A 27,983-nucleotide genomic window follows, 5' to 3' on the forward strand; every position below is an offset into this window, starting at 1 on the left:
GACATCAACATGGCACCACGAGTAGACACTTTCACACTTGATTGCGTGTGATGGGCAGTAGGCAAAATGCAGGTGCACTGAAAACATTGTATAAAACTATCATTGGCCTATGTATTTTTTTTTTTTTTGGTGGTACTGGGGGTGGAACCCAGGGGCTTTTCTACCTCCAGGCTATACTCCCAGACCTATTTTGTTTAATATATTTTATTTGGAAACAGGGTTTCACTAGGTTGCTGAGAGCCTTACTAAGTAGCTAAGGCTGGCTTTGAACCTGTGCAATCCTCCTGTCTCAGCCTCCCAAGCGCTGGGATTACAGGCATGCGTCACCATGCCTGGCAGACTATGTATTTGAAACATGACTGAATTTTATGTTTTAACCTAGGATCCTATCCCCAAGATATCTCATGTAAATTTCCAAAAATCTGGAAAAAAAATTCGAAATACTCAAACATTTCAAATGAGAAATATTTAACCTGCATGCAGAAACACATACTTGATTTAGTGTGTGTGTGTGTGTGTGTGTGTGTGTGTGTGTGTGTGTGTGTACATATATAGCCATAATGACCAATCTAAACTGAGCTGAGGAGTCTCACATACAGAGTTTTTTCCTCTCTGTCTGTCTGTCTGTCTGTCTCTCTCTCTCTTCTTTCTGGAATGGTAACAGGAATTGCAAGGACTTGAACACACTAGGCAAGTGCTCTACCATTGAATTACATCTCCAACCCTTTTCAATTTTTTATTTTGAGATAGAGTCTCATCAAATTACCTAGTCTAGCCTTAAACTTGCAATCCTCCTGCCTCAGTCTGGGATTATAGGCATGGGCACTGCATCTGGCACACATAAGTTTTCTTTTCATTTTTCTTTTCTTTTCTCTTGGCTTCCCATTTCTTTTTTCAACCTTAGCAATCAGGTAGCCATCTTTAAAACTCACACATCAAAATCTTCTGTGGCACATACACTTGAGGAGCCTCTAAGACAGTAGTTTCTGGGAATCACTATTCCTTTTTAAAGCTGCTTTCAGGGTCCTTATGGTCAACTAGCCAGGAGTGGTAGCATATGCATATAATTCCAGCTCTTGAGAAGCTGAGACAGGAGGATGGCCACTTTCAAGGCCAGCCTCAGCAACTTAACAAGATTCTCAGCAACTTATCAAGACCTTGTTCCAAAATAAAAAATGAAAGGGGCTGGGGTTAAAGCTCAGAGGTAGAATGCTGCTGGGTTCGATCTCTGATACAAGAAAATAAAATGGGTGCCAGTGACTTTCCATTGACTTCCTTCTGTAACTTGTCCCAGTCCAGCCCATCTGGAAGGGTCCCAGAGTTTTCGAGGAAGAAGGCAATGTAGGCCAGCAGTTCTCAACTCTTTGAAATTTTTCAGTCAAGTGAAGAATAGCTCCAGCCATTCACATTTTTTTCAGCCAGCCATGGGAAGGCCAGCGGACAGTGGTCTGCCTGCCAACAGGGCCTGGCCTGGGCCTGACTCAGGCCCCCAAAGTCTGGTGCCAAGTCCACCCGCTCAGCCTGGGAAGCGATGTAAACTATTTTTAACAACACAGGAGGGGAGAAGAAACACTGGTTCCGATAACTCTCATTGGCTAATATTTAAAAAGTGCCTGGAAATGCACCCATTTGGCAAGGTGAAGTGAATGGAACTTGGAACTACAGAAATGGAAAATATTATTGTGTACCGAGCTTTGCAAAACAAGCACCTTTCTTTTCTCTATAATGGATTGTACCTTTTGCTTAAGAACCCTGAAATCATTCAGAGCACATTAGAGATTTTCAAAACAATTTCCATCATAGCTCAACACTTTTGCATCAACCAGTGGGAGGGCTCAGACCCAACAAAACAACTTCACAGGAAAAGCCAAGGTCAGCTCCATCTTGCAGCTCTCCTACTCCAAGTCTGTGATTAGCCCAGAGTCCCAGAGGAGCCACCGGGAGCAGATGTGAGGTGTCCCATCTGGCCTGGCATCGGCCAGGCACCCTGGAGTTTAGAAATGAACTCAACCCCACCGCATACGCCTGTTTTGAAAACAGATAGACTGCCTTCACAAAACAGTCAATAGAAACGCTTGTCAGAAAAATATAACCTCAAATTTGTCTACTCACCACTTTCTATCACAAATTGGATGTTAGAAAGCTAAAATTAAGGGTTTGCTGAACTCATAGATACCAGTCTCATAAAAGTTAAGAGAAAAAAAACACTATGAAAAAACAATGAAATATTGCCAACTTTCAATTTTGCCAAGTAAGGGTATTTAAGAAAAAGAAGACATCAATTACTGGGTATAGGCATGTAGCTCAGTGGAAGAGAGTGTGCTCAGCAAGCTCAAGGCTTTGGGTTCAATTCACAGCACCAAAACAAAATTGATTATCACTATGATTTCAAAAAATGAAGGTTGGGCACGTAGCTTGGTGGCAGAGCACTTGTGTAGACTCTGAGTCCCCCCCAGGCTTGATTCCCAACATTGCAAAAATAAATAAATTTTAAAACTTTAATTTAGAAAAGACAAATTAACAAAAAAGATCATTCTTTCAGAATAAATGACTCTGTAAAGCAATTACACTTAAAAGTTTAAAAAATTCATTACATTAAGTCCTTATTCCTTTTAATTCACAGGCCATAAACTTACAAAAACATGTCCCAGCTGAGCAGACTTGCATCTGGGACCCATGTACAGGTCTATTCATCCCCAGCCCCCAGCCCCCAACCCCTGTCTACTCTACCTTCCTCTGAGTGTTTCAAGTACCATATTACACCACTGGAAGAGCACAATCCCCAGAGTGAGTAGAGACACTTTTACCTAACATAGATTTCTTCTTATACGAGGCTGGACGATCATACAGCGATCTCTGGATGTCCGAGTATTTAGAAACCTCTTTCCTCTCTAGCATGGGGACATACTGTGTGGTATCGGCTTGCTTCATATCCATGTAGTCACCATTGTTTTCAAAGGATAAAATCACATAGCTGTCAAAGATAAAAAAGACAAAGAACTCTCAGCCAGTGCCCTTCTGGAGGGGCCGCTCGGGAGACGATTTGGTAGATGATGCTTTACGCTGAGCTGGTTACTGACGTAGGCAGAGCAAACGCAAAACCAGCGGGCACCTTGGCACATGGGGTGGTCTGGGCAGGGAGAGAGCAATAATCAGACAAGTACATAAATACACAGGTCATCTCCAACTCAGGTTATGCAGGGCAGGACAGAAGTCTCCGGTGACATGAGGAAAATGTCCGGTCTGGCACGAAGGAGGCATTTCTCTCAAGATGTATAAAGATGGGAGAGATTTGGGACTATCTGGGTTCCACAAACACTAGCTGCCAAGATTCTTATTATTGTTTCTTACTCATTTTCTTATTTGTTTTCAATACTTCAATGTCTTCAGCAGGAACAGATATTCTGAAGTACCATATTTAAGACAGGGAATATGCTTCCATAGACCCTAAAACTGGTCCCCTTAATATTTTGGGAAAACAAATCATGACATTAAATCCATCGTTATTTTTTGTTTGTTTTTCAATTCATAAACCATGATTTGAAACTTGGGCTGCATGACTATGTAGCTTGGGCAGATAATTCCTGTTACTCAAGAAATTTAGCACCCATTTTCCATCCATTAAGTAAATGAAGACAAAGTGAATTCATTGGACTTTCTGAGCTTATCAAACTTCGTGTATAGAGAGGTCTTTATAGCCACTTGCAGGTTTCTCAATGGAAACCGCTGGCTTGCCTTATAGGCCTGGGTTCAGCAAGGACCACAGCTCAAGCTTGGAGGGTTTCCGACTGTGCCTTGCAATGTATAGAAATGCACAGAAACTCAGAAACGTGTGCCTGGCTAGAGCTACATTTTTCACTTCCTAAAGTGAATTGCATGTAAACGGCAGAATTGTTTTCTCTCTCAAAACTATCAGCAAGAAAGACCTTCCCACATAATGTCCATATCCCAAACACCTGCAAACGCAATCTCTCTGCCTGTAGTGTCCCGTCGTGTCTGGCTGGCCAGGCTCGCTTGACTCTATGTCTTGTTACCTTGGGCACCGAGCCTGAAGACCCAGCTTCTGCCCATTCATGAGCTTGTCTCTTCCCACTCACCTCCGGGTGCTTTCATCAGCGGGGTTCAGTCCAAAGATGTCCAGCTCTTTCTTTGGCTTCTCCGGGTGGCGGCTCAGGAAACTATCCCTGTTCTTATGCAAATAGTTGACCAAATCTCCATAGAAGCAATACTCAGTGATGATGTAAATGGGGCCTGTGGAGACCACAACCAATGAGAAGATGGAGACAAACATCAAGAACAGAATAGCTGTGAATTGCTGTTTAGACTGGCAAGAGGCTGCTCAAAACCAGTGAGCTGTCACTGAACCAGCGGACCCCACTGAGGAGACTCACATAGACTGTGTCTGGGGGCGGGAGGGGGATTTGAGCGGAGTCCAAAAGTTTGAGAGCCAAGGGGTTCCATGCCCACCCTCCCTCCTGGGCAGGTCGGTGAGCCTACCTGACTTGGTGCAGGCTCCCAGCAAGTTTACGATGTTTAAATGCGGCCCCAGGTGAGTCATTATCTTCAGCTCAGACATGAGAGCTTGCTTCTCACTTGATCTTGCTGTGGCTATTGAAGGAATAAGTCATGTGAGCCTTCAACCGAACTATTTCTCATTCTCAGAAGGAAAAAAAAAAAAGCTAAAAATCTGGCTAATCCTGTGATTGGATACATTTTCTTTACCTCTAGTGTTTAACAGAGAGGCAGCTGGAGTCTAATGACTAGTCCCTTGTCTTTAAAGTTGAGAGGTCACTAGAAATAACAGCTCCTGCTTTTCCAACATGGAACTGGCAAAAAGCAATTAAAACAGACCTGACCAAACAGTCTAAACACGCGTAAAACCTAGGGTCAGAGGAAACCAGGATCTAGTCCTCAATTTGCCATTTACTTTCCGTATTTAAATCTGCTCCATGGTTTTGGTCCGTTCCCTTCCTATCTCCATACTCAAGACATCCACAGGAAGCAGCACTTACGTTTGAGCATCTTCACTGCGACTTTCATAACAGGCTGGGACCGGCTTAATCCGTAGGCTGTTCCTTCAACCACTTTCCCAAATGCACCGGATCCCAAGATACGACCTGTGAGCAAGCAAAATCCATCAACACCGGCAGAGCCATCCACACACACACCAGCTCCAGGAGTCCCAGTGTACAGCTGGGAGGATACTTCGCCTATATGGAGGAAGCCTAATTATTCCTCCACTGTCATCATGTCAAAAAAAAAAAAAAGAATCCAGCCCATAGGGAAGGAAATTAGCTTAATTGCTTTTGTCAAACATTTGTGACAGAAAGGAAAACACAGTGGGGAGAGAGAGGGATGCAGCCCTCCCCCTGTGAACACAGGCTAGCAGCTTGTCCTGGCCAGGCCCTGGGCTCCTTTGCTCCTGCTCCAACCCCCTGCTTCTCTCCCTTCTGTTTTCCACATACAAACAGAGATGTCCTTTGCATCATTAAATGCTTAACCACTGGAAACACTTCAGTTTTCAAAACACCACTGATTTCAAGAGTTATTCCAATGAAAACTGGGGGTGGGGCTCCTTACTGCCTGTTTGCCACGACAGCAGAGGCTGACCATGCCTGAGACAGAGACACAGAGAAACCAAAACTGCGGCCGCACCCTCAAAGGGCTCACAGTGTAAGAGGGATGCTTCCAGGGTCAGTCTGACCACAGATAGCCGAGCCCGGGAAAGTCACTAGGAGCCAACACTGCCCCTTCCCGCAGGTCTACACTGCCGGCAACTATACCAGGAAGGGAACCCCTTCACCAGCAGGGCCCAGGAGCAGAGAGACACGGCGGCACCCCTTGGCATATTTGGGATTTTGCTCTCTTTTCCCTATATTTTATTACTTTTTAACTTCCCTAAGCTCCTCATCCCTTTTTTTGGGAAACAGTGGTAAAAATATAATAAAGAAAGCTTATGTAAAAGCATTTGAAATTGGGAGCAGCAAGGAGACCTTGTTTGATTTCAGGTTCAGGAACTCTCTAAGACCTAAACCTGGCCATATTTTGGAATGAGACAGGTAGATGATTAAAAACTGTATTTGGTTAGATTATTCATTGTGACAATCTCTAGCTCTAACTTTCATTTGCCTTTGTCTTGTTTTCATTCTTTCAGAATGTAATTTAAAATAAAAAAAAAAAGCAAACATACAGCACTCCCCTGGACTTCATGTACTTGGTCTCAACCCCCAGACTGAAATATTTGAAATCTGTGACAAGTTGGCTTGGTTATTTTTGTGTTTTGCTTTAAAATATGCCAATATTTTTATATCTTACACTCCACAGATGTACCTTACACACCCTCAGTAGGTACGATGTCAAATTCCATTTTGTGATTGTCCTCATTCGTTTTTCATCTAGTCCTTTTTAGTCATTTAAATATGTTTAATTTTCAATTTATGCCACTTTAAAAGTGAAGCCCTTTTGCCAGACCTCCTCATATTCTCTCTCTTTTTTGTTTTGTTTTGTTTTTTGTTTTGTTCTGTTTGTTTTTGTTTTGCTTTGTATTGTTTTTGTTTTGTTTGTTTTGTTTTGTTTGTACTGGAAATAGAACCCAGGAACACTCTACCTCCAAGCTGCATCCCCAGCTAAAGGTCTTGCTAAGTTGCTTAGACTGGCCATGAACCTGTGATCCTCCTATGTCAGCCTCCCAAGTACGCAGATTACAATCATGCACCATCACACCTAGCTATTAAATTTTTCTTTATCTATAATTTGTTATGGTATGAGATTTTAAAAAGCTATTGCAATGAGCCGGGAGTGGTGGCGCACGCTTGTAATCCCCGCGCTTGGGAGGCAGAGACAGGAGGATCGCACAGGTTCGAAGCCAGCCACGCTGGCTTAAGAGACCCTGTTTCCAAATACAAAGTATAAAATAGGTCTGGGAGTGTAGCCCGGAAGTAGAAGGGCTTCCAGGAACCCCAGTACCACAAAAAAAAAAAAAAGCTATTGCAATGATATAAAATAGTTTGTTTTATTTTATTTTTCAGTGCTGGAAACCAAACTCAAAGCCTCATACATGCTGGGCAGGCGCTCTACCACTGAGCTCTCCCCTACCCCAATTAACTCATTTCACTTTCAAGATGGAAATCTATTTCTACAAGCAAATTTCCATTGCACAGTTCTTTTTAAGCAACGTGCAGCCCCCTTACTATGCCATAGGCCTTTAAAGAATAAAGCTATGTACAAATGAGAATAAAGCCTTTGAAGATCACATTTAACAGCTTACCAAGCACTAGTCCATCTCTTGGAAATTCCCATCTTGAGTCATAAGGCAGCTGCATCGGGTCCACATAAATATATTCATGTCCATCAGGGCTGATTGATTCAATGACCCTCCAACGAATTTCATACCTTGGTTTCTATAAATGACCAGGACAGATAAGTGGTGAATTACCAAAGCCTGAAGGCACACAAGTTTCCCTATAGCAGCAGACTGATAGGACTCAGTAGCATCCAACAGCGCTCATTCACCTATAATCATTGAACTCCTTTCCTGTGCCACGCACTGAATGAGGCTGCTGTTCTTATCATTCTTTTAGTGCTTCAAGAAAATACTTGCCTGCTTCCAAATGACAACCAGGACAATAAGTGAGATGATCACGATCACCAACAGCACCAGGACTGCGGCTGCCACCGTGAGTTCAGAACGCAGGGCTAGGGGACAAGAGAGAGACGCGGTAGAGAATTTCCTTAAAGATAGTGGGGGAGGAAGGTAGTCGCTGTGCATGGACAGGACTCTCACTGCTAGTGGGAAACTGTGAGGGCTTCCTGGCTTATTTTAGAGATGGGTAATACCGTCTCTCAAACATCTCCAGCCATGAAATTATACCAGCTCTTTCCTTGAAAAAGCAAGGAGCAAAATTCAATCAGAACTCAACATTTTCGCCAAAGATTCTACAAGAACAACCTTTTGGATAGAATTTGAATAGGAACAACAAAGACTGATACGTGAGATTGAGAAATATCATATTTATTCCATATAGTATTTCTACATCAGAAATCTCTCCTTCATAAACTTTGTTGTAAAGTTTATTTTGAAAGATTGCATTTGTTTCCATTGCTTTTGGGTTCATAAATTCATTTATTTTTTTTAAGAATTCAAACAGTCTCAGCTGTTGTAAAGAACAATAGGAGATAGAAGATTCTCCTGCCTCAGTCTCCATCCCCACACAGAGATGCTCAGATGAAAAAGAGACTGAGGAGCTCTACTATTAATCAAGCAAAATGTCCAGGGGCCTCTACAAGATGCAGAGTATATAAATCTGAAAAAAGGGACTTGATGCCCAGAGAAGGCCCTGTTGGTGCATTCATAGCTGGATTTCTGCCTTGAAGCCTTCGTTTCTGTGCCACCCTCTCTGCGATTCCACATTCTGCCTGAGGAAGACGGGGCTCAGCGGATGAACTGGAGTTATCGTGACTACTGAGCAACTCACTGGGAGCCACCAGCTTCAGCTCTCGGTTCCCAGAGCCCAGCAGATTCTTAGCCAGGCATCGAACTGCGATGGTCTCCTCCACTTTGGCAAATGTCACGCGGCCTTCCACGGTACTCTTGCTTCGGGGGTGGATCTCCGTGATGATATTTGAGACATTGTTGGCTAAAACTGTCCATGAGGTTTCATTATTGCATCTAGAGAGAAAAAGGATAGAAACATACACCTGATTATTAGGAATCAGGGTGATGGGTGGCTACATTTCTGACCGTGTCCACATTGAAACTACAAGTTGGCTTTCTTATTGTGTGTGTGTGTGTGTGTGTGTGTGTGTGTGTGTGTGTGTGTATTTAGCATTAAAACTCATTTGTAGCCAGGTGTGGTGGTGCATGCTTATAATCCCAGCATTCGGGAGGCTGAGACCGGAGGATCGTGGTTCGCGGACAGCCTCAGCTACTTAGTGAGGCCCTCTGCAACTCAGTGAGAACCAGTTTCAAAATAAAGAATAAAAAATAGGACAGGAGATGTAGCTCGGAGGTCGAATGCCCCTGGATTCCAACCCCAGATCCGAAAAAAAAAAAAAAAAACTCATTTGAGCATGCTCAAAAAGAACTAACCTGCATGTGAATGCCTTAACATTAACTCTTTGTAAAAAAAAAGGCAGAGACAGACAAGTTCAATAAAAGAGAACTACTGCTCCCAAATTTTAAAACTGAGTTTTAAATTAAACATGTTGAAGGATCTCAAATCCCCACCCCTTCAAAAAAGACCTGGAACCCACCCATCTCCGAGCCCTCAGTGGAAAGAGCCCCAAGGTATCACTAGGGTTTAGCCATCTTCTAGAACGGGTTACAAGACTTGGATTCCAGCCCCAGCCAGCATCTGAGTCATGTTTGAGCCCAAGAGAAGGTAGGCTAAGGAGACTCAGCCTTCAGGAAGAAGGAATCAAGGCTCTTAAAACACACCAGTCACCATGGAACAAGCAGTCCACATGTGCACTTGAGAAGGTGAAGAATGATGGAGGCACAGGGCAAAGATGAGTTAGCTCCCACCGAACAGCAGGTGGGTAGTTTTAGAGAGTGAGCGGGCAAACGGGCGCTATTTTCATTCATGTTCACATTCCAATCTAGCCATCAAAATGAAGTCACCAAATAAGAAACGTGGAGCAAGAATATGGGTCATGGTAGCAAAAATGCTATGGACAGTGCTTTATGTATGTATGTATGTATGTATGTATGTATTTATTTATTTATTTATTTATTTATTTATTTTTGCGGTACTACTGAGAATGGAACCCAAGGGCATTCTGCCTTCAAGCTACACCCCCAGCCCTATGTTTTATTCTTTATTTTGAAACAGGGTTTCACTGAGTTGCAAAGGGCCTCACTAAGAAGCTGAGGTGGCCACAAACTGCGATCCTCTTGTCTCAGCCTCCTAAATGCTGTGATTCCAAGTGTGCGCCACCACGCCCGGCTCTGGACAGTGCTTCTTAAAATCCACTTTTTCACTTCGCATATCTAAGGAAAGTCGTGACCTTCTCCTTACAGCTATTCATGAACACACATATCCCAGAAAGCTGGACTCTGTTCAGCATCCTACCTTACAGTTTACGAATAACATGATCCTTAGGACAAATAAGAATCACAAGTTAAAAAAAAAAAAAAAAGGACCAGCCAAAGAAATAAAATGCCTGTGAGGCCCTTGGTATCAGGGGGGAAACATTCTGACCATAAAAGAATAAGGAACATGCAGTTGCCATACTTCTTAATGTCCTTGCAAATCAACCACTCGATGTCAGGAAGAGGTATGCCTTCAGCCGTGCACCTCACAGTCTGTCCCCCGCTAGAGCCATGGTGGTCATCAACCAAATCCAGAATGGAAGAAGGAACTGCAAGAGGGGGAAGAAGTCAGCATGGCACGGGACTTGTGAGGTAGGCCAAGTGGTGTCTGAGTTCAGAAGCCATCCACACGGCCTAGGAACCCACCTGTGTGAGTCACACTCCCCTTAGACCCACTTAGCTAACAGTGCTTTCTGCTTCAGTGTTTTGGGGTTTGTGTCTGTGATCTCTGAAATCTGGAAGGAGTGAAAAGTGCCTGTGGTTACTTGGCCTAAAAGTCAACGTGGCTTTTTAAATGAGAGCTTGGAATCTGCGAAGGTACAATCTCAAGGGATCTTAGTAGGCTTGACAGATTTTTAATGGGTGGTCAAATAAATTAGAGATAGGCTCATACTTACATCACAGATTTACTGTAAGTATTAAAAGAGGCCACCTAAGGCAGGAGGGACCTGTCACATGGCACATGGAGGATTCAGTGAATAGTGCTGACCCTGCGTGCGGCAAGCCCAGGCGCTCCATTCTGGTAGGGACCACTACTGAGTGACTACAAAGGGAGCTACGTAAAACCCTCAGGAACAATCAAAGGTCATCTGGCCTAAAAACCATTACTGCACACGGCTCAGAAATGGAGGCGCCATATTAAGAAGCAAATACTAAGAAAGCTGTCAGAGCCTAGGAATTCCCAGCCAGACTGTCCCACAGCAATCCAGAACCTCCAGAAAAACAGGCTAAGCATTTTCTTTGTTAGAAATGCTTAGGCCCAGAAGTGCTTCAGATTTTTTTTTCCTATTTTGGAATACCTGCATATACCTACTGAGATATCTTGGGAATGGGACCCAGGTCTAAACATGAAATTCATTTATGTCTCACAACACCTTACACAAGAAGCCTGAAGGCAATTTTATACAATATTTTTGTGGGCCTGTGTTTTGACTGTGACCTGTAATAAGAAGTCAGGTGTGGAGTTTTTTACCTGTATCATATCAGCACTCAAAAAGTTTCCTATTTTGGAGTATCTCCGATTTTTGGAATGGGGATGCTCAACCTGTACCCGCACTCACCACTGCAACAATACTGCTCCAGATAAGAGACATCTCCAGACCCTGCTTCTTCCCCAACGTGTCTCTCCTCCCTCACCGGGGAGGGCAGTGCCAACCTCCCTTTGGGAAACGGTCATTCACTGAGCGAGCACTACCTGTCACCCTTTTTCCTTACCCTGAGTTAGTAGCTCAAAAGTATAACTCTTCACGTCATCTTCATTTTGAACCACAATAGTGTAATTGCCACTGTCTTCTTGCTTAGCACGGATCAGCTTTAATTTGCTTCGATACCTTAAAAGATAAAGACTTTGTTTCAACATGCAGCAGCTAAATAAATTCCATCTCAACACAGTTTCCATAAGTCAAAAGTCTAAACTAGAGCTGTCAGTTCTGGTGAGACCTCACTTCTGAATGAAAATAAAACTACCAACTTGATTTTTACCTTTGTGTGGGGCAGGGGTACTAGAGATTGAACCCAAGAGCATCTACCTCTGGGCTACACCCTCAGCCCTATTTTACTTTTTATTTCGAAACAGGGTCTCACTAAGTTATGGAGGGCCTCGCTACATTGCTGAGGCGGACCTTGAACCTGAGATCCTCCTGTCTCAGCCTCCCAAGTAGTGGGATTACAAGCATGCGCTACAATGCCTGGCTGGCTGATTTTTAACCTTAAAAAAAAAAAAAACTTGCTTCGCCTCAATATTCATCACTTAGATACTTCAATCAAACAATGGAATGACATTTGAGGAGTAAATGAAAATGTTCTCAATGTGTGATATGAAAAAAAGTCTAAGATTCAAACTGCTACTTCCTTGTATTTGCTTAGAGAAACTCTGTAAAGTTTCATAAGAACTTAACGAAATTATTTCCCTGTGGAAAAGATAGGATAATTCACAAATGGGCATAGAAATAGAATAAGCCTTTATACAATGCATGCTTTTGATGTTTGTTTTAAGCATGAGATTACATCACCAACTTCAAATGGTAGAGAAACTATACTTCTTCATACTTTAATAGAGGAAAATTTTCCCAATAGATTTCCCACATGGTATCTGTGTGTATGTGTGTGTTTTTCCCCAGTTGACATCCCTTTTTATAGAACATCAGGCTATGCAAAAGCAACCGGACTGGTGAAGAAGAACACCTTGGGCATTACTGAAATTACTCGTGCCTCAGTTTCCTTATGTATAAGACGTGATAGTTGCGCACCCAGCACAGTTATTCTGAGGACTCATTAGCTGAGATTATTTATGGGAAAGCATTTCAAAGACTCAACAGCAGTCTGCAAATACTGAAGCAGTAGAGCCTGTATATGAACAGGCTGGGCTAGTTTTTCCTCTGCTGCCCCATATTAGATTTGCTTCAGAAATGTATTTCTTTAGGGTCCCCTTAGGCACACTGGCTGCTAAAGACCAAATTATCCTCTTTTATTGTCGATACTTGTTTAGTGAAGAATGTTAGTGGATTCACTGGCTTTCAAAACGCCAAAGACTCCATTCCCTAGATTCATCCTGTGCTTCTTGGCCCACAGGAGCCCTTCCCGTGCTGAAGAGATCTTGGATCACTGTGACAGGCGGCTTTCCAGAGCCACTTCCCTGGGAAGCCTGACTTGTCACTGCTGTTGACGAAGGCCTGTCTGAAGTATTAGGTGTGCCAGACACACCCTACTCCTCTTAGGCCTCAGAGCCCCGTGAAAAGTTCGTAGACGAAAGCTGCCCCCCTTGATGTGCACCTCTATTTCATATGACCAAAAACCTTTCCAGATTCAGTATTCCATGCCATTTCCACCACTGCCCTAGAAAGGTTATAAAATTCCATTTTCTAGGCTGGGGATGTAGCTCAGCAGTAGAGCACCTGCTTAGCATGCACAAGGCCCTGGGTTTGATCCACAGCCCAGCAGAGAGAGAGAAAAAAATCCATTTTCTCTATGCTGATTCTCCATTACATATGGAATTTAGTTAAGAAAGAAGAATGCAAATCCTGGAGTTAAGTGAACTGATGAGAACGGTTCTGATTTCCCCTTTCCTGCAGGCTTGAAATACAGAACTGACTTTCTGTCTCTCGGGGCTGACTTCTGACAAGGACATACGGCTGAATTGGCTGGGCCTTTCTGATTCAAATCATAAATTAGAACTACAAGAGACCTCAAGATAGCATCTGACCCAATTCCCGACCTTGAAGAACATAAAGCATGATTGATCCTTTATTACAGAAGAGGAAACTGAGGCCAAGGAATGACTTACCCAAAACCCCACTACTAGTCAAGAGATGAGAATAATTTACCACTCTCACCCAAGGGCAGGGACCCAAATGAGACACTGTACATCTTTCCCCAGATCCAATCCGCCAGGTTCCGCTGGTATCCCCACAGAGCCCTTACTTGGGGCAAATGTGCTCCAAATTAAACCAATAACATTTTGTTTCATGCTAGTTTCTGTGATAATTGCCTCACGAGTGGAATCACCACTCATGTCTCCTGTGATGGGATGACCATCAGGGAAAACGTTCCGTCCAAGTGGCTCTGATTTTACCATCTTTCCCCCATTCCAGGCTGGGTCCAATAACCTGTCTTCCTTTGGGGGTGGGGCTTTTTAGTTTTTTCTTCTCCTTTTATTGTCTCCAACACAGTGTTATCACAATACAATATTATCATTAAAGGGATGCGATTTCAAGCCTGCCTTTACTCTGGCCACTGTTTCTCAGATTACTTTTGGTTGGGTTGTAGGAACACAGCAACCTCACTCTGTCTGGACACATTCTTGCAGACGGTCTACTTGGGAAGGATGCTCTCTACCTTATTTCCTGAATCTTCTCCACGTCGGTGGTGATCTCAGTGAGATTTTCTATTAGAGTCAGATTGTTCTTCAGCCAGGAGATCCTGGGAGGGGGGTAGGCTTGCACGTCCACCACGAAGTGTCTCACTTCATGCAGTTTGACAGCTTCCAACTGGCCAAAGGTGGGTTTGATTTCAACAAACCCTTTCTCTGTACAGGGAAGAATTTCCAATAAGCAATGATTACCACATATGGATCCCAGGCCATGTGGAGAATTGACATTTTAGAAAGCAGAATGTAAAGCTGGGCGTGGTGGTGCACACTTGTAATCCCCGCGCTTGGGAAACTGAGACAGGAGGATCACACAGGTTCGAAGCCAGCCTCAGCTACTTAGTGAGGCTCTCAGCAACTTAGTGAGACCCTGTTTCCAAATAAAGTATAAAATAGGTCTGGGAGTATAGCCCCGAGGTAGAAAACCTCTGGGTTCCACCCCAGTGCCAGAAAGAAAGAAAGAAAGAAAGAAAGAAAGAAAGAAAGAAAGAAAGAAAGAAAGAAAGAAAGAAACAAGCAAGCAGAATGTACCATGGACAGAAATGGTGACTTTCTTCATTTCTTTGACCTCCTGAGTGGCCAGGCGGGCAACACATTCATAATCTCCGCTGTCTTTCACTGTGGCCTTGGGGACCGTCAGAGTGTACACCAATTTGATGATCGGGACTTTGATGTCCTCCAGCAGCGTGATGCCTTTGCCTTTCTACAGAAAAAGAGAAGAAAACTGACTTTTAAAAAGCTGTGGACTCTGAGTAATAAGGACATCAGTGTAGTTTCATCGGCTCAACAGATGGCCCACCCTGTGGAAGATGTGGGTAATGACCTCTGTGCATATGTGAGAGGAAGGTTTACACTGGAAACCTCTGTACCTTCCAATTTTGCCCTGAACCTAAACTTTCTTTAAAATATAAAGTCTAAAACAACAAAACAACTGGGCATGATGGCACAGGTTTGTAATCCCAGTACCTGGGAGGCTGAGACAGGAGGATCACTCAGGTTCAAAGCTAGTCTCAGCTACTTAGGCCTTTATCAGCCTAGTGAGACCCTGTTTCTTTTTTTTTTTTCTTTTTTTTTTTTTTTTGTGGTACTGGGGGTGGAACCCAGGGGCTTTCTACCTCCAAGCTATACTCCCAGACCCATTTTATGTTTTATTTGGAAACAGGGTCTCACTAAGTTGCTGAGAGCCTCACTAAGTAGCTGAGGCTGGCTTCGAACCTGCACAATCCTCCTGTCTCAGCCTCCCAAGTGCAGGGATTACAAGCGTGCGCCACCACGCCCGGCTAAGAGACCCTGTTTCTAAATAAAATAGAAAATAGGTCTGGGAGTGTAGCCCGGAGGTTAAAAAGCCTCTGTGTTCCATCCCCAGCACCACAAAAATAAATAAATAAATGCAATAAAACAACAAAACAAAAGCTAGCTCATTGTCTTTCTGCCATCGTTCCATGTCACCATAATGGCACGTGTGACTGTCCTGACTGATGCTCTCAAAAAGTATGAAGAATGATGAAAAGTGAGGCAGACTCCAGGCCCTTACTAGACCATGCCGCAGAGCCAATGCCTGGTTTCTAACTGTGCGGGTGAAGCATGGTTACATGGGCAAATCTGAAATCATTAATGATCACAGAGCTAGGAAAACTGTTGTAAACCTCACCTGCAGGTTAAACAAGTGTGAAATGGCTAGCCTCAGATGGGATGTGCAGTGCACAGACCTAAACAAAACAGCAGAATGATCCACTCCCGTCCCATCAGTTCGACTTCATTGTTTTGACAGCCTCAACTAACATCATGGACCATGAAGAAGTGAGACGAAAACACACAACAGGAGGGGAGGTCCTGGCATTCTTTTTCTAGGGATGTAAGACATATATACAAATAAAATGCCTCAATAGAAAAAAAGATAGCTCATTAGAAAATCATGTTTTAATAGGACACTAGGCTTGAGGCTGTAGCTTAGTGGTACATAGCTTGTGAGGCCCTGAGTTCCATCTCCAGCACCCCAAAAATAAATAAATAGATAAATATTTGGTGATATATGGAAGGTGTTTGTATTATAATGATGAAAGAAACCGAATATAACAAAGTATTTAAAGAATAATACCGTTTTTTTTTTTTTTCTTTTTTTTTTTCAAAATGGCGACTGAGGGACACAGCACCTCTCAGTAGCTGAAGTAAATAAAGTTTAAATACTGAGAAAGCAGTGTCTAAATCAACAAAACAAATACATACCAGGAACCAAAACACATCCTGTACCTCGGCGGAACCCTGAACTTGAACAAGAAGAACAAAGATCGGACACGGGACCTGCTGCAGATACAATCTGACCGCGGACCAGAACGCTGAGCCGCGGGCTGCTTTGGCAGCTGTCCAAGGAGCTGCCTGCCCGATATTTCCACGGCAAGATAATCCGGGAATAAAAACGGACTTAGGACCGCATCCTAAGCAGCGAGCAGCACCCTCCAGAACTCTGTCTGCCCACCAGCGACCGGATCACATCGGCACAGAGACTCACACGGATTCCTGCACCAAGACAGGTACCTGAGGGCGCCCTAGTAACTGGGGTCCTAGCGTGTGCGGAGTCGCAGTCTCAAACCCCCACCATGGGCTCAAGCCTCAGAGCACTCTCCTCGCGCATCCTGCCTGTCCCCTACTAGTAATCAGCGCCTGTACACTGCCCTCCTAAATTAGAGCCTGCTTCTGTGGCTAACCCCTGCCACCTTGCCAGAGCCTACCCTCCAGGCTGCAAAAGCACTGGGAGACCCGGAAATCTCCTTGGGGCACCCCCAGCCTCTACGTCCCGCGGGACGCAGAGACCATTGCTGGACACCGCACACTGGACCCTTGAGCACCTACCCTGCACCCCTGGCCCACCGCGGGGTATTCCCAACCTCCTGGTAGCCAGATGCTTAGTTCTAAGTGAGAACACAGCTCAATACACCTTGGAAGAACATACCAGCAGCAATAGACAGCTGCACCCACTCTCACTAGGGTCCAGTATTAACAGGGCATCCAGCCTGCACTCTTGGAATAGGCAGAGCTCTGGCAGTAAGTGTGGCCACCCAGGAACCAGCATTCATTTGCCCAGGGCACATCTTGGGACCACACCTGGCTAGCCCAGCTGGAATTTCCAGAGACACAAGAAAATCCATCGGGCCACAAAATCTGCTCAGGACCTCAGGGGGAAGTGCCAATTACACTTTAGTCACTCTCCACCCCTGCTGTAGGGAAGCACAGGCTGGAGGCGAGGGTGGTGAGTGCAGATGTGCTGACCACAGGTTAGAATTTCGCAGAATCTGTGAACTGTACAGAATCAAATAACAGTGAAACCAGACACCCGGACACATAAACCTAAAGCAGCTAAAGGAGAAAAAGGTGTCCAAACACCCAGAGTGACTTAAGAAGATAAAAATAGAGTACAAAGAAAACTAAGAGACATTGGACGGTATCCTGAAAGCTACCAAGCAATCAGATACACACATATTATATGGACCTGACCCCATATGCGTAAATAAGTAGGACTGTTTGTTTTACTTTTAATGTGGATGTTATGTTTTCTTTTGCTTTTAAAGTGCTTTTGTTTTAGTATGGTTATTGCTGTTTTCTTTTTTTTTCTTTTTCTTTCTTCTTTTAATCCAAACTTCTCTTACTTTAACTTGTTGTTTTATATATATATACATTGGATAGTTTGCCTTATTTCTTTATTTCACACGGCTGCTAGTTCCTTTTATTTTATTCCTCTTCCTTTTTCCTCTTTCTTCCCTTTTCCTTCCTTTTCTTTCATTCTCCTCCTTTGATTGGTTTACCTTCCTTTTTCTTGGATTACATAATAGTCTTGGTATCTTGAGCGGATTCTTTTTTTTTTTTTTTTTTTTTTTATGTCTGCCTGCTCCTACCAGCATCCCTATTTACAAACCTTCCCACACTAACCTACATACATTTCTCCCCCAAAACTTTTCCCCATAATATACCTCATGGTTTAAAACTCAAAGTATTTTTTATATCCATAACTACTCTACTAACAACAAGAGTCCTAGTAGTTAACTCTCTCTCATTCATAGCAAGTTATTACTTTATCATACTTAAAGTCCTTCTCAACCTAACATATCCTCCACCTAATCTGACTCCTTTACCCATCACCCCAGCTCCTCCCACATCACCCACTTTCAACACTGGAAAGGCTCTGCTGACTGGCCGATACTCCTAAACTCCTAATATTAAGATTTGACTAAACACATTACTCACGAACGATGGGTAGAAATCAGAAAAACAGGACAGAGAACACTATAAATATGAGAACCAGGAGTTATGAAGAGACAGCAGAAATCACGAATACTGACCTACTAGAAATGCAAGAAGGGGAGTTCAGAATCTTGTTGTTCAATATGATGAAAGGTTTTAAAACAAGTATAGAGGAGGTTAAAGGTGAAATAGAAACACTAAAAAAGAATCAGAAAGAGGTCTGGAATGAAATGAAAGAGGCAATAAGTGAAATGAAGACAGCAATAGAAAGAAACTCTGGAAGATTAGATGAAATGGAAAACAGAATATCAATATTAGAAGACAGTACATCCCAAACCGAAAACACAGTCAGCGATATACAGAAATCTTTACAGCAACAAAACCTAAACATCCAGCAATTATGGGATAATATGAAGCGCCCTAATTTACGGATAATAGGCATTGAGGAAGGGATAGAGGTACAGACCAAGGGCATATGTAATATCTTCAAGGAAATAATCTCAGAGAATTTTCCAAATATGGAAAGAGACTTGAATCTTCAAGTACAGGAGGCATACAGAACTCCACTGAGACAGGACCAAAGAAAAACCACTCCACGCCACATAATAACCAAATTGACCAGCATAGAGGCCAAGGAAGGAATCTTAAAAGCAGTGAGAACAAAAGGACAGGTGACATATAGAGGCAAAACAATAAGAATCACCCCAGACTATACAACCCAGGTCAGGAATGCTAGGAGAGACTGGTATGACGTGATTCAGACCCTGGAAGAACATAACTTCCAGCCCAAATTAATCTACCCAGCAAAACTACTATTCAAGATCAATGGGGAAGTCAAAGTCTTTCAGGATAAACAGAATCTCAAAAAATTCATGAATTCAAAGCCAACACTAGAGAAAATTCTTAAAGAAATAAATCATAAGGAAGAAAAAAGAAGCAGACTCCAGAATCAGAGAAGCGAGGAAGTTAATAAGTGGGCCATTTAAGTAAAGAAGAAAGATCACAACACCCAAGAGTAGACAGAACACAAAATGGCAGAAAACAAAAAGCATATTTCAATAATATCACTTAATGTCAAAGGACTTAACTCACCAATCAAAAGACATAGACTGGCAATGTGGATTAGGAAACATAATCCAAACATATGCTGTCTGCAAGAAACTCACCTCACAGCCAAAGACATTCACAGGTTGAAGGTGAAAGGATGGAAAAAGATATACCATGCCACCAGTGACCGAAAAAGAGCAGGGGTAGCAACCCTGATATCCAACAAAACAGACTTTAAAATAAAACACATCAAAAGAGACAAATCAGGGCACTTCCTTTTATTAAAAGGAACAATACACCAAGAAGATATAATGATAGTAAATATTTATGCCCCAAATGTGGGTGCAACCACATTCGTAAAACAAACCCTTCTGGACATAAGATCCCAAGTAGACCCAAATACAATAATTCTGGGAGACTTTAATACGCCTCTCACACCACTGGATCGATCTTCGAGGCAAAAGATGAGTAAAGATGCTCTAGAACTAAAGGAAACCATAAACCAAATGGACCTAATAGACGTTTTCAGAGTATTTCAACCAGGAACTACAGAATACACTTTCTTCTCAGCAGCCCATGGAACCTTCTCCAAAATAGATCACATCCTGGGACACAAAGAAAATACCAGCAAATTCAAAAAATGTAATATAATCCCATGCATCTTTTCAGACCACAATGGAATAAAAGTAGAAATCAACAACAGGAAACTCGAAAGAAAGTATTCAAATTCATGGAGAATGAATGATACACTACTAAATGACGAATGGGTAAGAGCAGAAATTAGGGAAGAAATAAAGAAATTTATGGAAACAAACGAAAACAGAGACACAACCCACCAAAACCTATGGGACACCATGAAGGCAGTACTAAGAGGAAAGTTTATCGCATTGAGTGCCCACATAAAAAGGATGGAGAACCACCAAGTAAAGAACCTAATGAAACAACTCAAGGATCTAGAAATTCTGCAACAATCCATTCCCAAAGCCAGCAGAAGACGAGAAATCATCAAAATTAGAGCAGAAATAAATGAAATAGAGAACAAAAAAACAATTCAAAGAATCAATAAAACAAAAAGTTGGTTCTTTGAAAAGATTAATAGAATTGATAAACCCCTGGCCAACCTAACCAAAAGAAAAAGAGAATCAACTCAAATTACCAAAATTAGAAATGAAAAAGGAGATATCACCACTGATAGTGAAGAAATTCAAAACATTATCAGAAACTACTTTAAAAATTTATACTCCAATAGATTTGAAAACCTGGATGAAATTGACAGATTTCTAAACACAGTTAACCTTCCTACACTCAACCAAGAGGACATAGCAAGCCTAAACCAACCAATAACAACCAAAGAAATAGAAACGGCAATAAAAATTCTTCCACCAAAGAAAAGCCCAGGCCCAGATGGGTTCCCAGCTGAATTCTACAAAACCTTCAGTGAACAACTAATACCAATACTTCATAACACGTTCCGGGAAATTGAAAGAGATGGAACTCTTCCAAATTCCTTCTATGAGGCCAGTATCACATTAATCCCCAAACCAAATAAAGATACCTCAAGAAAGGAAAACTACAGACCAATATCCTTAATGAACATAGATGCAAAAATTCTAAACAAAATACTAGCTATACGCATTCAAAACTATATCAAGAGAATAATTCATCACGACCAAGTCGGTTTCATCCCAGAAAAACAAGGCTGGTTCAACATACGCAAATCAATACATGTTATTCACCACATAAATAGAACCAAGAACAAAAACCACATCATCATAGCAATAGATGCTGAAAAAGCATTCGACAAAATCCAACACCCATTTATGTTAAAAACACTGCAAAAAATTGGGATAGAAGGAAAGTACTTCAACATCATCAAGGCAATATACTGCAAACCCAAAGCCAACATTATATTGAATGGGGAAAAACTGCAAGAATTTCCGCTACAGTCAGGAACAAGACAAGGATGCCCACTTTCACCTCTCCTTTTCAATATAGTCCTTGAGACTCTTGCTGCAGCAATCAGACAAGAGAAGGAAATCAAAGGAATCCACATAGGAAGAGAGGAAGTGAAATTATCCTTATTCGCAGATGACATGATCCTTTACCTGGAAGACCCAAAGAACTCAACCAAAAGACTTCTGGAGCTGATCGACAAATTCGGCAAAGTCGCAGGTTACAAAATCAACCTAAAGAAATCAGTGGCCTTTCTTTATGCCAACAACGAATCCACAATGAAGGAAACAAAAACAACAATTCCATTCACTATAACCTCAAAACCAATAAAATACCTAGGAATAAACCTAACCCAAGATGTAAAAGACCTCTACAACAAAAACTATAAAACATTAAAAAAAGAAATAGAAGAAGACCTTGGAAGATGGAAAGATCTCCCGTGCTCATGGATAGGCAGAATAAATATCATCAAAATGGCCATTCTGCCAAAACTGATCTATAGGTTCAATGCAATTCCCATTAAAATACCAGTGACATTCTTCAGAGACCTAGAAAAATCAATCATGAACTTCATATGGAGAAAGAAAAGACCTAGAATAGCCAAAGCAATTCTCAATAACAAGAAACACGCAGGAGGCATTACAATCCCAGACTTCAAACTATACTATAGAGCAATAGTAGTAAAAACAGCATGGTACTGGCACAAAAACAGATATACTGACCAGTGGATTAGAATAGAAGATACAGAAACAAACCCACACATCTTTAGTCAATTAATCTTTGACAAAGGGGCCAAACACATACGCTGGAGAAAAGACAGCCTTTTCAACAAGTGGTGCTGGGAGAACTGGCTAGCCATTTGTAAAAAGATGAAGCTAAACCCCTATATCTCACCTAACACAGGAATCAACTCAAGATGGATCAAAGACTTAGAAATTAGACCTGAGACGGTGAAGTTAGTAGAGGAGAACATAGGTTCAACACTACAACATATTGGCACAGGCAGTAACTTTCTCAACAAAACCTCCAAAGCTCAGGAAATTAAAGCAAGAATAAACAAGTGGGATAACATTAAACTAAAAAGTTTCTTCTCATCAAAGGAAACTATCAATAACCTAAAGAGGAAGCCTACAGAATGGGAAAGGATCTTTACCAGCCACCATTCTGATAGGGGGCTAATATCCAGAGTATACAAAGAGCTCAAAAGGCTCTACACCAACAAAACAAACAACCCAATCAAGAAATGGGCAAATGAACTAAATAGACACTTCACAAAAGAAGAGATACAAAGGGCTAATAGATACATGAAAAGATGTTCTTCATCACTGGCCATCAGGGAGATGCAAATCAAAACTACACTGAGATTCCATCTAACCCCAGTGAGAGTAGCAAGCATAAAGAAATCAAACAACAACAAATGCTGGCGAGGATGTGGGGAAAGAGGAACTCTTTTACACTGTTGGTGGGAGTGCAAACTAGTTCAGCCACTATGGAGATCTGTGTGGAGATTCCTAAGAAAGGTGGGAATAGATCCACCATATGATCCAGCTATACCACTCCTGGGTATCTTTCCAAAAGGGTTGAATTCAGAGAAATACAGCAACATATGCATACCTATGTTCATAGCAGCACAATTTGTAATAGCCAAAATATGGATCCAACCCAGATCACCATCAACAGATGAATGGATAGCAAAACTGTGGGAAATACACACAATGGAATTCTATTCAGCCATAAAGAAGAACAAAATTTTATCATTTGCAAGAAGATGGAAAGCCCTGGAAAGCATCATGTTAAGTGAGATCAGCCAAGCACAGAAGGAGAAGATACACATGTTTCCTCTAATATGCCCAAACTAGAAAACACAAAGGATACCAGTAGGACCCCAGATATTAGAGGGGAAATACTAGCTAAGTTTTAATGGAAAGATAGGAGAGGAGAAAGGCCGATCTTGATTAAGGAGCATCTTCACCTGAACATGTGTAAAATTATGAATAAGACATGGTTAACCTGGCCAACCATTGGTGGGGGGGGGGAGAAAATGGGGGCGGGGGGAGAGGGCACCAAATATAGTGTAAATGTATACTATTTATGTTCAATAAAAAATTGTTAAAAAAATAAAATAAAATAAAATAAAAAAAAAAAAAAAAAAAGAATAATACCTACTATTAAATGTAAGAATTTCCTAAAATCTGAACACTGTGATTCTCTGGGAAGTAGCTTCTTCCTATTTCTCTATATTTTATAAAGTTTCGTTGATAAAATGGCATTATGATCAGAAAATAAAATATTTTTGCCATGCACAATGGTGCATTCATGTCTATAATTCCCTACGTGGGAGGCTGAGGCAGGAGAATGGCAAAATTGAGGCCAGCCTGGGCAACACGGCAAGACCCGATATCTAAAAAGGGCTAGGAGGTAGCTCAGTAGTAGTGCCCCTGAGTTCAATGCCCAGTACAGTAAAATAAATGAATAAATAAATGTTTATAAAACAGTACTTTGATTATATATTTATGAGCCAAATGCCACTGGTTTGGGTTTTTAAAAAATCTATCTTCCATAAATAAAGTATTTATATTTTAAGGATTAAAGACAATCCATTCTGAACAGGAAAAACATATATATATATATATATTTTTTTTTTTTTTATTTTTGCTTCAGCCAAGCGTGGTGATGTATGCTTATAATCCCAGTACTTGAGAGGCTGAGACAGGAGGATCTCAGGATTGAGGCCAGCCTCAAAGAGGTCTCAACTTAGCAAGCCCCTGTTTCAAAACAAAAAGAGTAAAATAAAATAAAAAAGGTTTATCTTAGGGATAGAATGCCCTAGGGCTCAATGTTTCATCTTTCAGGGAAGCTGTACTTATATGAACAATGGAAATCCCTTCAATACATGAGATTTGCTAAGGCGTTATGTGGAGCAAACACCCAGCACCCAGTCAGGTGTCCCAAAGGGGAAGGAAGAGGGGGAGTGAAGGCAAAGGGGAGGGAGGTGTGCAGCAGGACAGAGCTCCACGCCCAGAAAGAGCAGAGAGATTTACGAGGAAAATACAGATACACCTGGGTTTTGTTCTCCATGAGGCCCTCATCTGTGGTATTAAACACAGCTCATCACTTCTGCACTGAACACCTACACACTTCTTGTGTGTGTGTGTGTGTGTGTGTGTGTGTGTGTGTGTGCGCGCGCGTGTGTGTGTGTGTGTGTGTGTGTGGTACTGGGATGGAGCCCAGGAGCTTTTCTACCTCCGAGCTATACTCCCAGACCTTTTTTTTATATATATACTTTATATAAGGAAAAAGGGTCTCACTAAGTAGCTGAGAGCTTCACTAAGTAGCTGTGGCTGGCTTCAAACCTGTGCGACCCTCCTGTCTCAGCCTCCCAAGCACCGGGATTACGAGCGTGCACCACCACACCCAGCTCTACACACTCCTCTCATACCCTTTCCACAGTGCATTAGAATGAGTGAGACTTAGGCCGGATGTGGTGGCGCACGCTTGTAACCCCTGCGCTTGGGAGGCAGAGACAGGAGGATCGCGCAGGTTCAAAGTCAGCCGCGCTGGCTTAAGAGACCCTGTTTCCAAATAAAAAAGTATAAAATAGGTCTGGGAGTGTAGCCCAGAGGTAGAAGGGCTTCCAGGAACTCCAGTACCACCAAAAAAAAAAAAAAGAATGAGTGAGTGAGACTTTGTGTAAAGTTCCAGTCATGAGGCCCTTTGCAACTTAGTGAGACCCTGTTTCAAAATAAACAATAAAAATAGGGCAGGGGGTGTGGCTCAGAGGTCAAATGCCTCTGGGTTCCATCACCAAACCCACAAAAACAAAAGAAAAAAGTTCCAGTCAAATGGGAGGAATAAATTCTGGTGTTCTATTGCACAGTGAGATAACTCTAGACAATAGCATATTGTATATTTCAAAACAGCTAGGAGAAATTATTTCAAATGTTTCATCACAAAGGAACAATAAGTTTTTGAGGGAATGGATATACTCATTACCCTGATTTGATCATTACACATGTATCAAAGATCACATTTTGCCCCATAAATCTGTAGTTATTATGTGTCAACTGAAACTAAAGCAAAGCAAAAACAATGAATGAGCCCCTGCAAGTCAACTCCAGTGAGCAACAGCAAGATGGCTGGCTCCCCTCCCCACTCCCATCTCTACTCCTCCTTCTCCCTCCTTAGGGCATGGGCCAGCGTCTTGCACAGCACTTAGGATTTCACAACTGTCTCTACATCTCTGCTACATGTTTACAGACAAGCCCAGTCACTGAAGGTGAACCAGGCAGCCAGGAGGTGGAACCAGAAGGCATGGTGTCCTGGGTACCAATGAAGCAGAAAACAGAGAGAGGCAGGAGTGCAACACCAGCAGGCGCCTCAAGCCCAAAAGCTAGGGAGCCACCACTTCTGTGTCTGTCTGTCTGTCTCTCCCTCTCTCCCTTGGTTGTTGTCTTGTTGTTTTTTCGTTTTTTTTCTTTTTCTGACTTCTGAAAAAGAGGGCTAGATTGTCATCCATTCTGAAGCCCCCCCCCCCAACACTGTTATCCCGAACTTGCCCAGTGATGGAGGAGCCTTGAAGGCCATCGGGTCAAGGGGAAAGGTGGAAAGCTGAGGTCTGCCTGGGGAAGTCAGGATGTGCAGGAGGAGGAACCCGATGCAGGTCTGTTGAGTCCTGCACACCACTCCAGGTCTTCAGGGTACCTACCACTTCTCCAGGGTAAATCCACTTAAGGTCAACCAGCTCGTTGTTAAAGACGGTGCACCTGACCTCTATCGTTTCCCCTGACTTATACACGGTTTTCAGAGCTTCCATTTCTAGATCCAGTTCTGATGTTGCTACAAAATAAAAAAATACAAAGACCTAAATATTCATAGATAGTTAGCATCTTATCAATCTTGGGTTTGTTTAAGAAAGCCTAAGCTGGGCATGGGGATGCATACCTGTAATCCCAGTAGTTTGGAGGCTGAGACAGGTCGATATTAGGTTCAAGGCCAGCCTCAGAAATTTAGTGAGACCCTGTTTCGAAATAAAAAGACTGGGAGTGTAACTCAGAAGTAGAATGTCTCTGGGTTACAAACACACACACACACACACACACACACACACACACACACACACAGAAACTTACGCAAGAAAACCTGAAAAAAATCATATACAAACTAATAGATCAAGCCAAAATTTAGAAAATCTCAGAAGCCTTGATTTCTAATTAGTGTACACAATTTGGCATTAGTTATAATACAGAAATACAAAATAACAATAGTAAAAATAAAGTCCCAATTAAAGACTACCATATTCCTGAGCATTCGGGTTAGCACACCTGTGCTCTTTCACAGTTATCTTTACTGATGTATTCATTCATTTAGTCAGCTGATCATTACTGATCAATACTGTGGTTTGCACTTTTTAAAAATTTTTTATTGAAGCTGAGGATGTTGGCACATTAATTCCAATACTTGAGATGCTAAAACAGAAGAATCACAGGTTAAAGACCAGCTTCAGAAATGTAGCAAGACTCTCAGCAATCTAACAAGACACTGTCTCAAAAACCAAAAAGCTAAAAGCTGGGGATGTAGCTCGGAGGTAAAATGTCCCCAGTACCACCCCCAAAAAAACCATGTTATTGTTGCATACTAATTAAGCAAAGTGATGGATTGCATTTGGCATATTTGTGCATACATAAAAAGAAAATTATAGGGAATGAAGCTCAATGGTAGGGTGCTTGCCTAACATGGGCAAGGCCCTGGGTTCAATCCCAGTACTACAAAAACAAAACAAAACAAAACAAAACAAAAAGGTTCTTGCTTGCCAAGCAGGTTGACATGCGCCTGTAACCCCAGTACTTAAGAGGCTGAGGCAGGAAGATTGCAGATTCGAAGCCAGACTCAGCAAAATGAGACTCTGTTTCAAAACTAAAAAATCAAAATGGCTGGGAGTGTAGCTCAGAAGTAGAACACCCCTGGGTTCGACCCTCAATTTAAAAAATATATAATTTAGCCAGGCGTGGTGGCGCACACTTATAATCCCCACGCTTGGGAGACTGAGACAGGAGAATCACACAGGTTCAAAGCCAGCCTCAGCTACTTAGTGAGGCTCTCAGCAATTTAGTGAGACCCTGTTTCCAAAAAAATATAATAGGTCTGGAAGTATAGCCCTGAGGCAGAAAGACCCTGGGTTCCACCCTCAGTACCACCAATATATGTAAATATATAATATTATATAATAATTATATATAATTTGATGAATTTTACTCCCCAATATCTCTATCTCTTCTACCTTCCCTCCCCGATTCCTTCCTCTAGCTTTCTGTCTTCCCTTCTAATTTCATGGAGTCCCCCCCTTTCCTCTGTGTGTATACTGGAGATTGAACCCAATTGTGCTCTACCACCAACCTACACCTCCAATCTTTTGAGATAGATTTTAAGTTGTCCTTGCTAGCCTCAAACTCAGGATTCTGCCTCCATCTCTTGAGCAGAATCTTGGGATTACAGGCATGGGCCACTGTGACCCTTTTATTTCCTGACTCTCCTCTGGTTCTTTATATGAGAGAAAGCATACATCGTTTCATCTCT

The 27,983-nt window shown here is 42.2% G+C and overlaps 1 protein-coding gene across 1 annotated transcript in view; it reads right to left on the reverse strand.

The window, feature by feature from the left end:
* PDGFRA (platelet derived growth factor receptor alpha) overlaps nucleotides 1-27,983 on the reverse strand; it is a gene marked incomplete at both ends in the record, with an annotated part of 48,467 nt that overhangs the window by 12,364 nt on the left and 8,120 nt on the right. Inside the window, 12 exons of the mRNA XM_080697505.1 lie at nucleotides 2,808-2,974; nucleotides 4,098-4,251; nucleotides 4,498-4,608; nucleotides 5,013-5,117; nucleotides 7,268-7,400; nucleotides 7,601-7,695; nucleotides 8,475-8,668; nucleotides 10,233-10,359; nucleotides 11,525-11,640; nucleotides 14,144-14,333; nucleotides 14,706-14,877; nucleotides 26,116-26,246. Of these exons, the coding sequence (XP_080553631.1) occupies nucleotides 2,808-2,974; nucleotides 4,098-4,251; nucleotides 4,498-4,608; nucleotides 5,013-5,117; nucleotides 7,268-7,400; nucleotides 7,601-7,695; nucleotides 8,475-8,668; nucleotides 10,233-10,359; nucleotides 11,525-11,640; nucleotides 14,144-14,333; nucleotides 14,706-14,877; nucleotides 26,116-26,246 (1,695 nt within the window). The remainder of the gene's footprint in view (nucleotides 1-2,807; nucleotides 2,975-4,097; nucleotides 4,252-4,497; nucleotides 4,609-5,012; nucleotides 5,118-7,267; nucleotides 7,401-7,600; nucleotides 7,696-8,474; nucleotides 8,669-10,232; nucleotides 10,360-11,524; nucleotides 11,641-14,143; nucleotides 14,334-14,705; nucleotides 14,878-26,115; nucleotides 26,247-27,983) is intronic.

The sequence above is a fragment of the Muscardinus avellanarius genome (genome assembly GCF_963383645.1).
Source record: "Muscardinus avellanarius genome assembly, chromosome: 6".
In the NCBI taxonomy this organism is placed as follows: Eukaryota; Metazoa; Chordata; class Mammalia; order Rodentia; family Gliridae; genus Muscardinus; species Muscardinus avellanarius.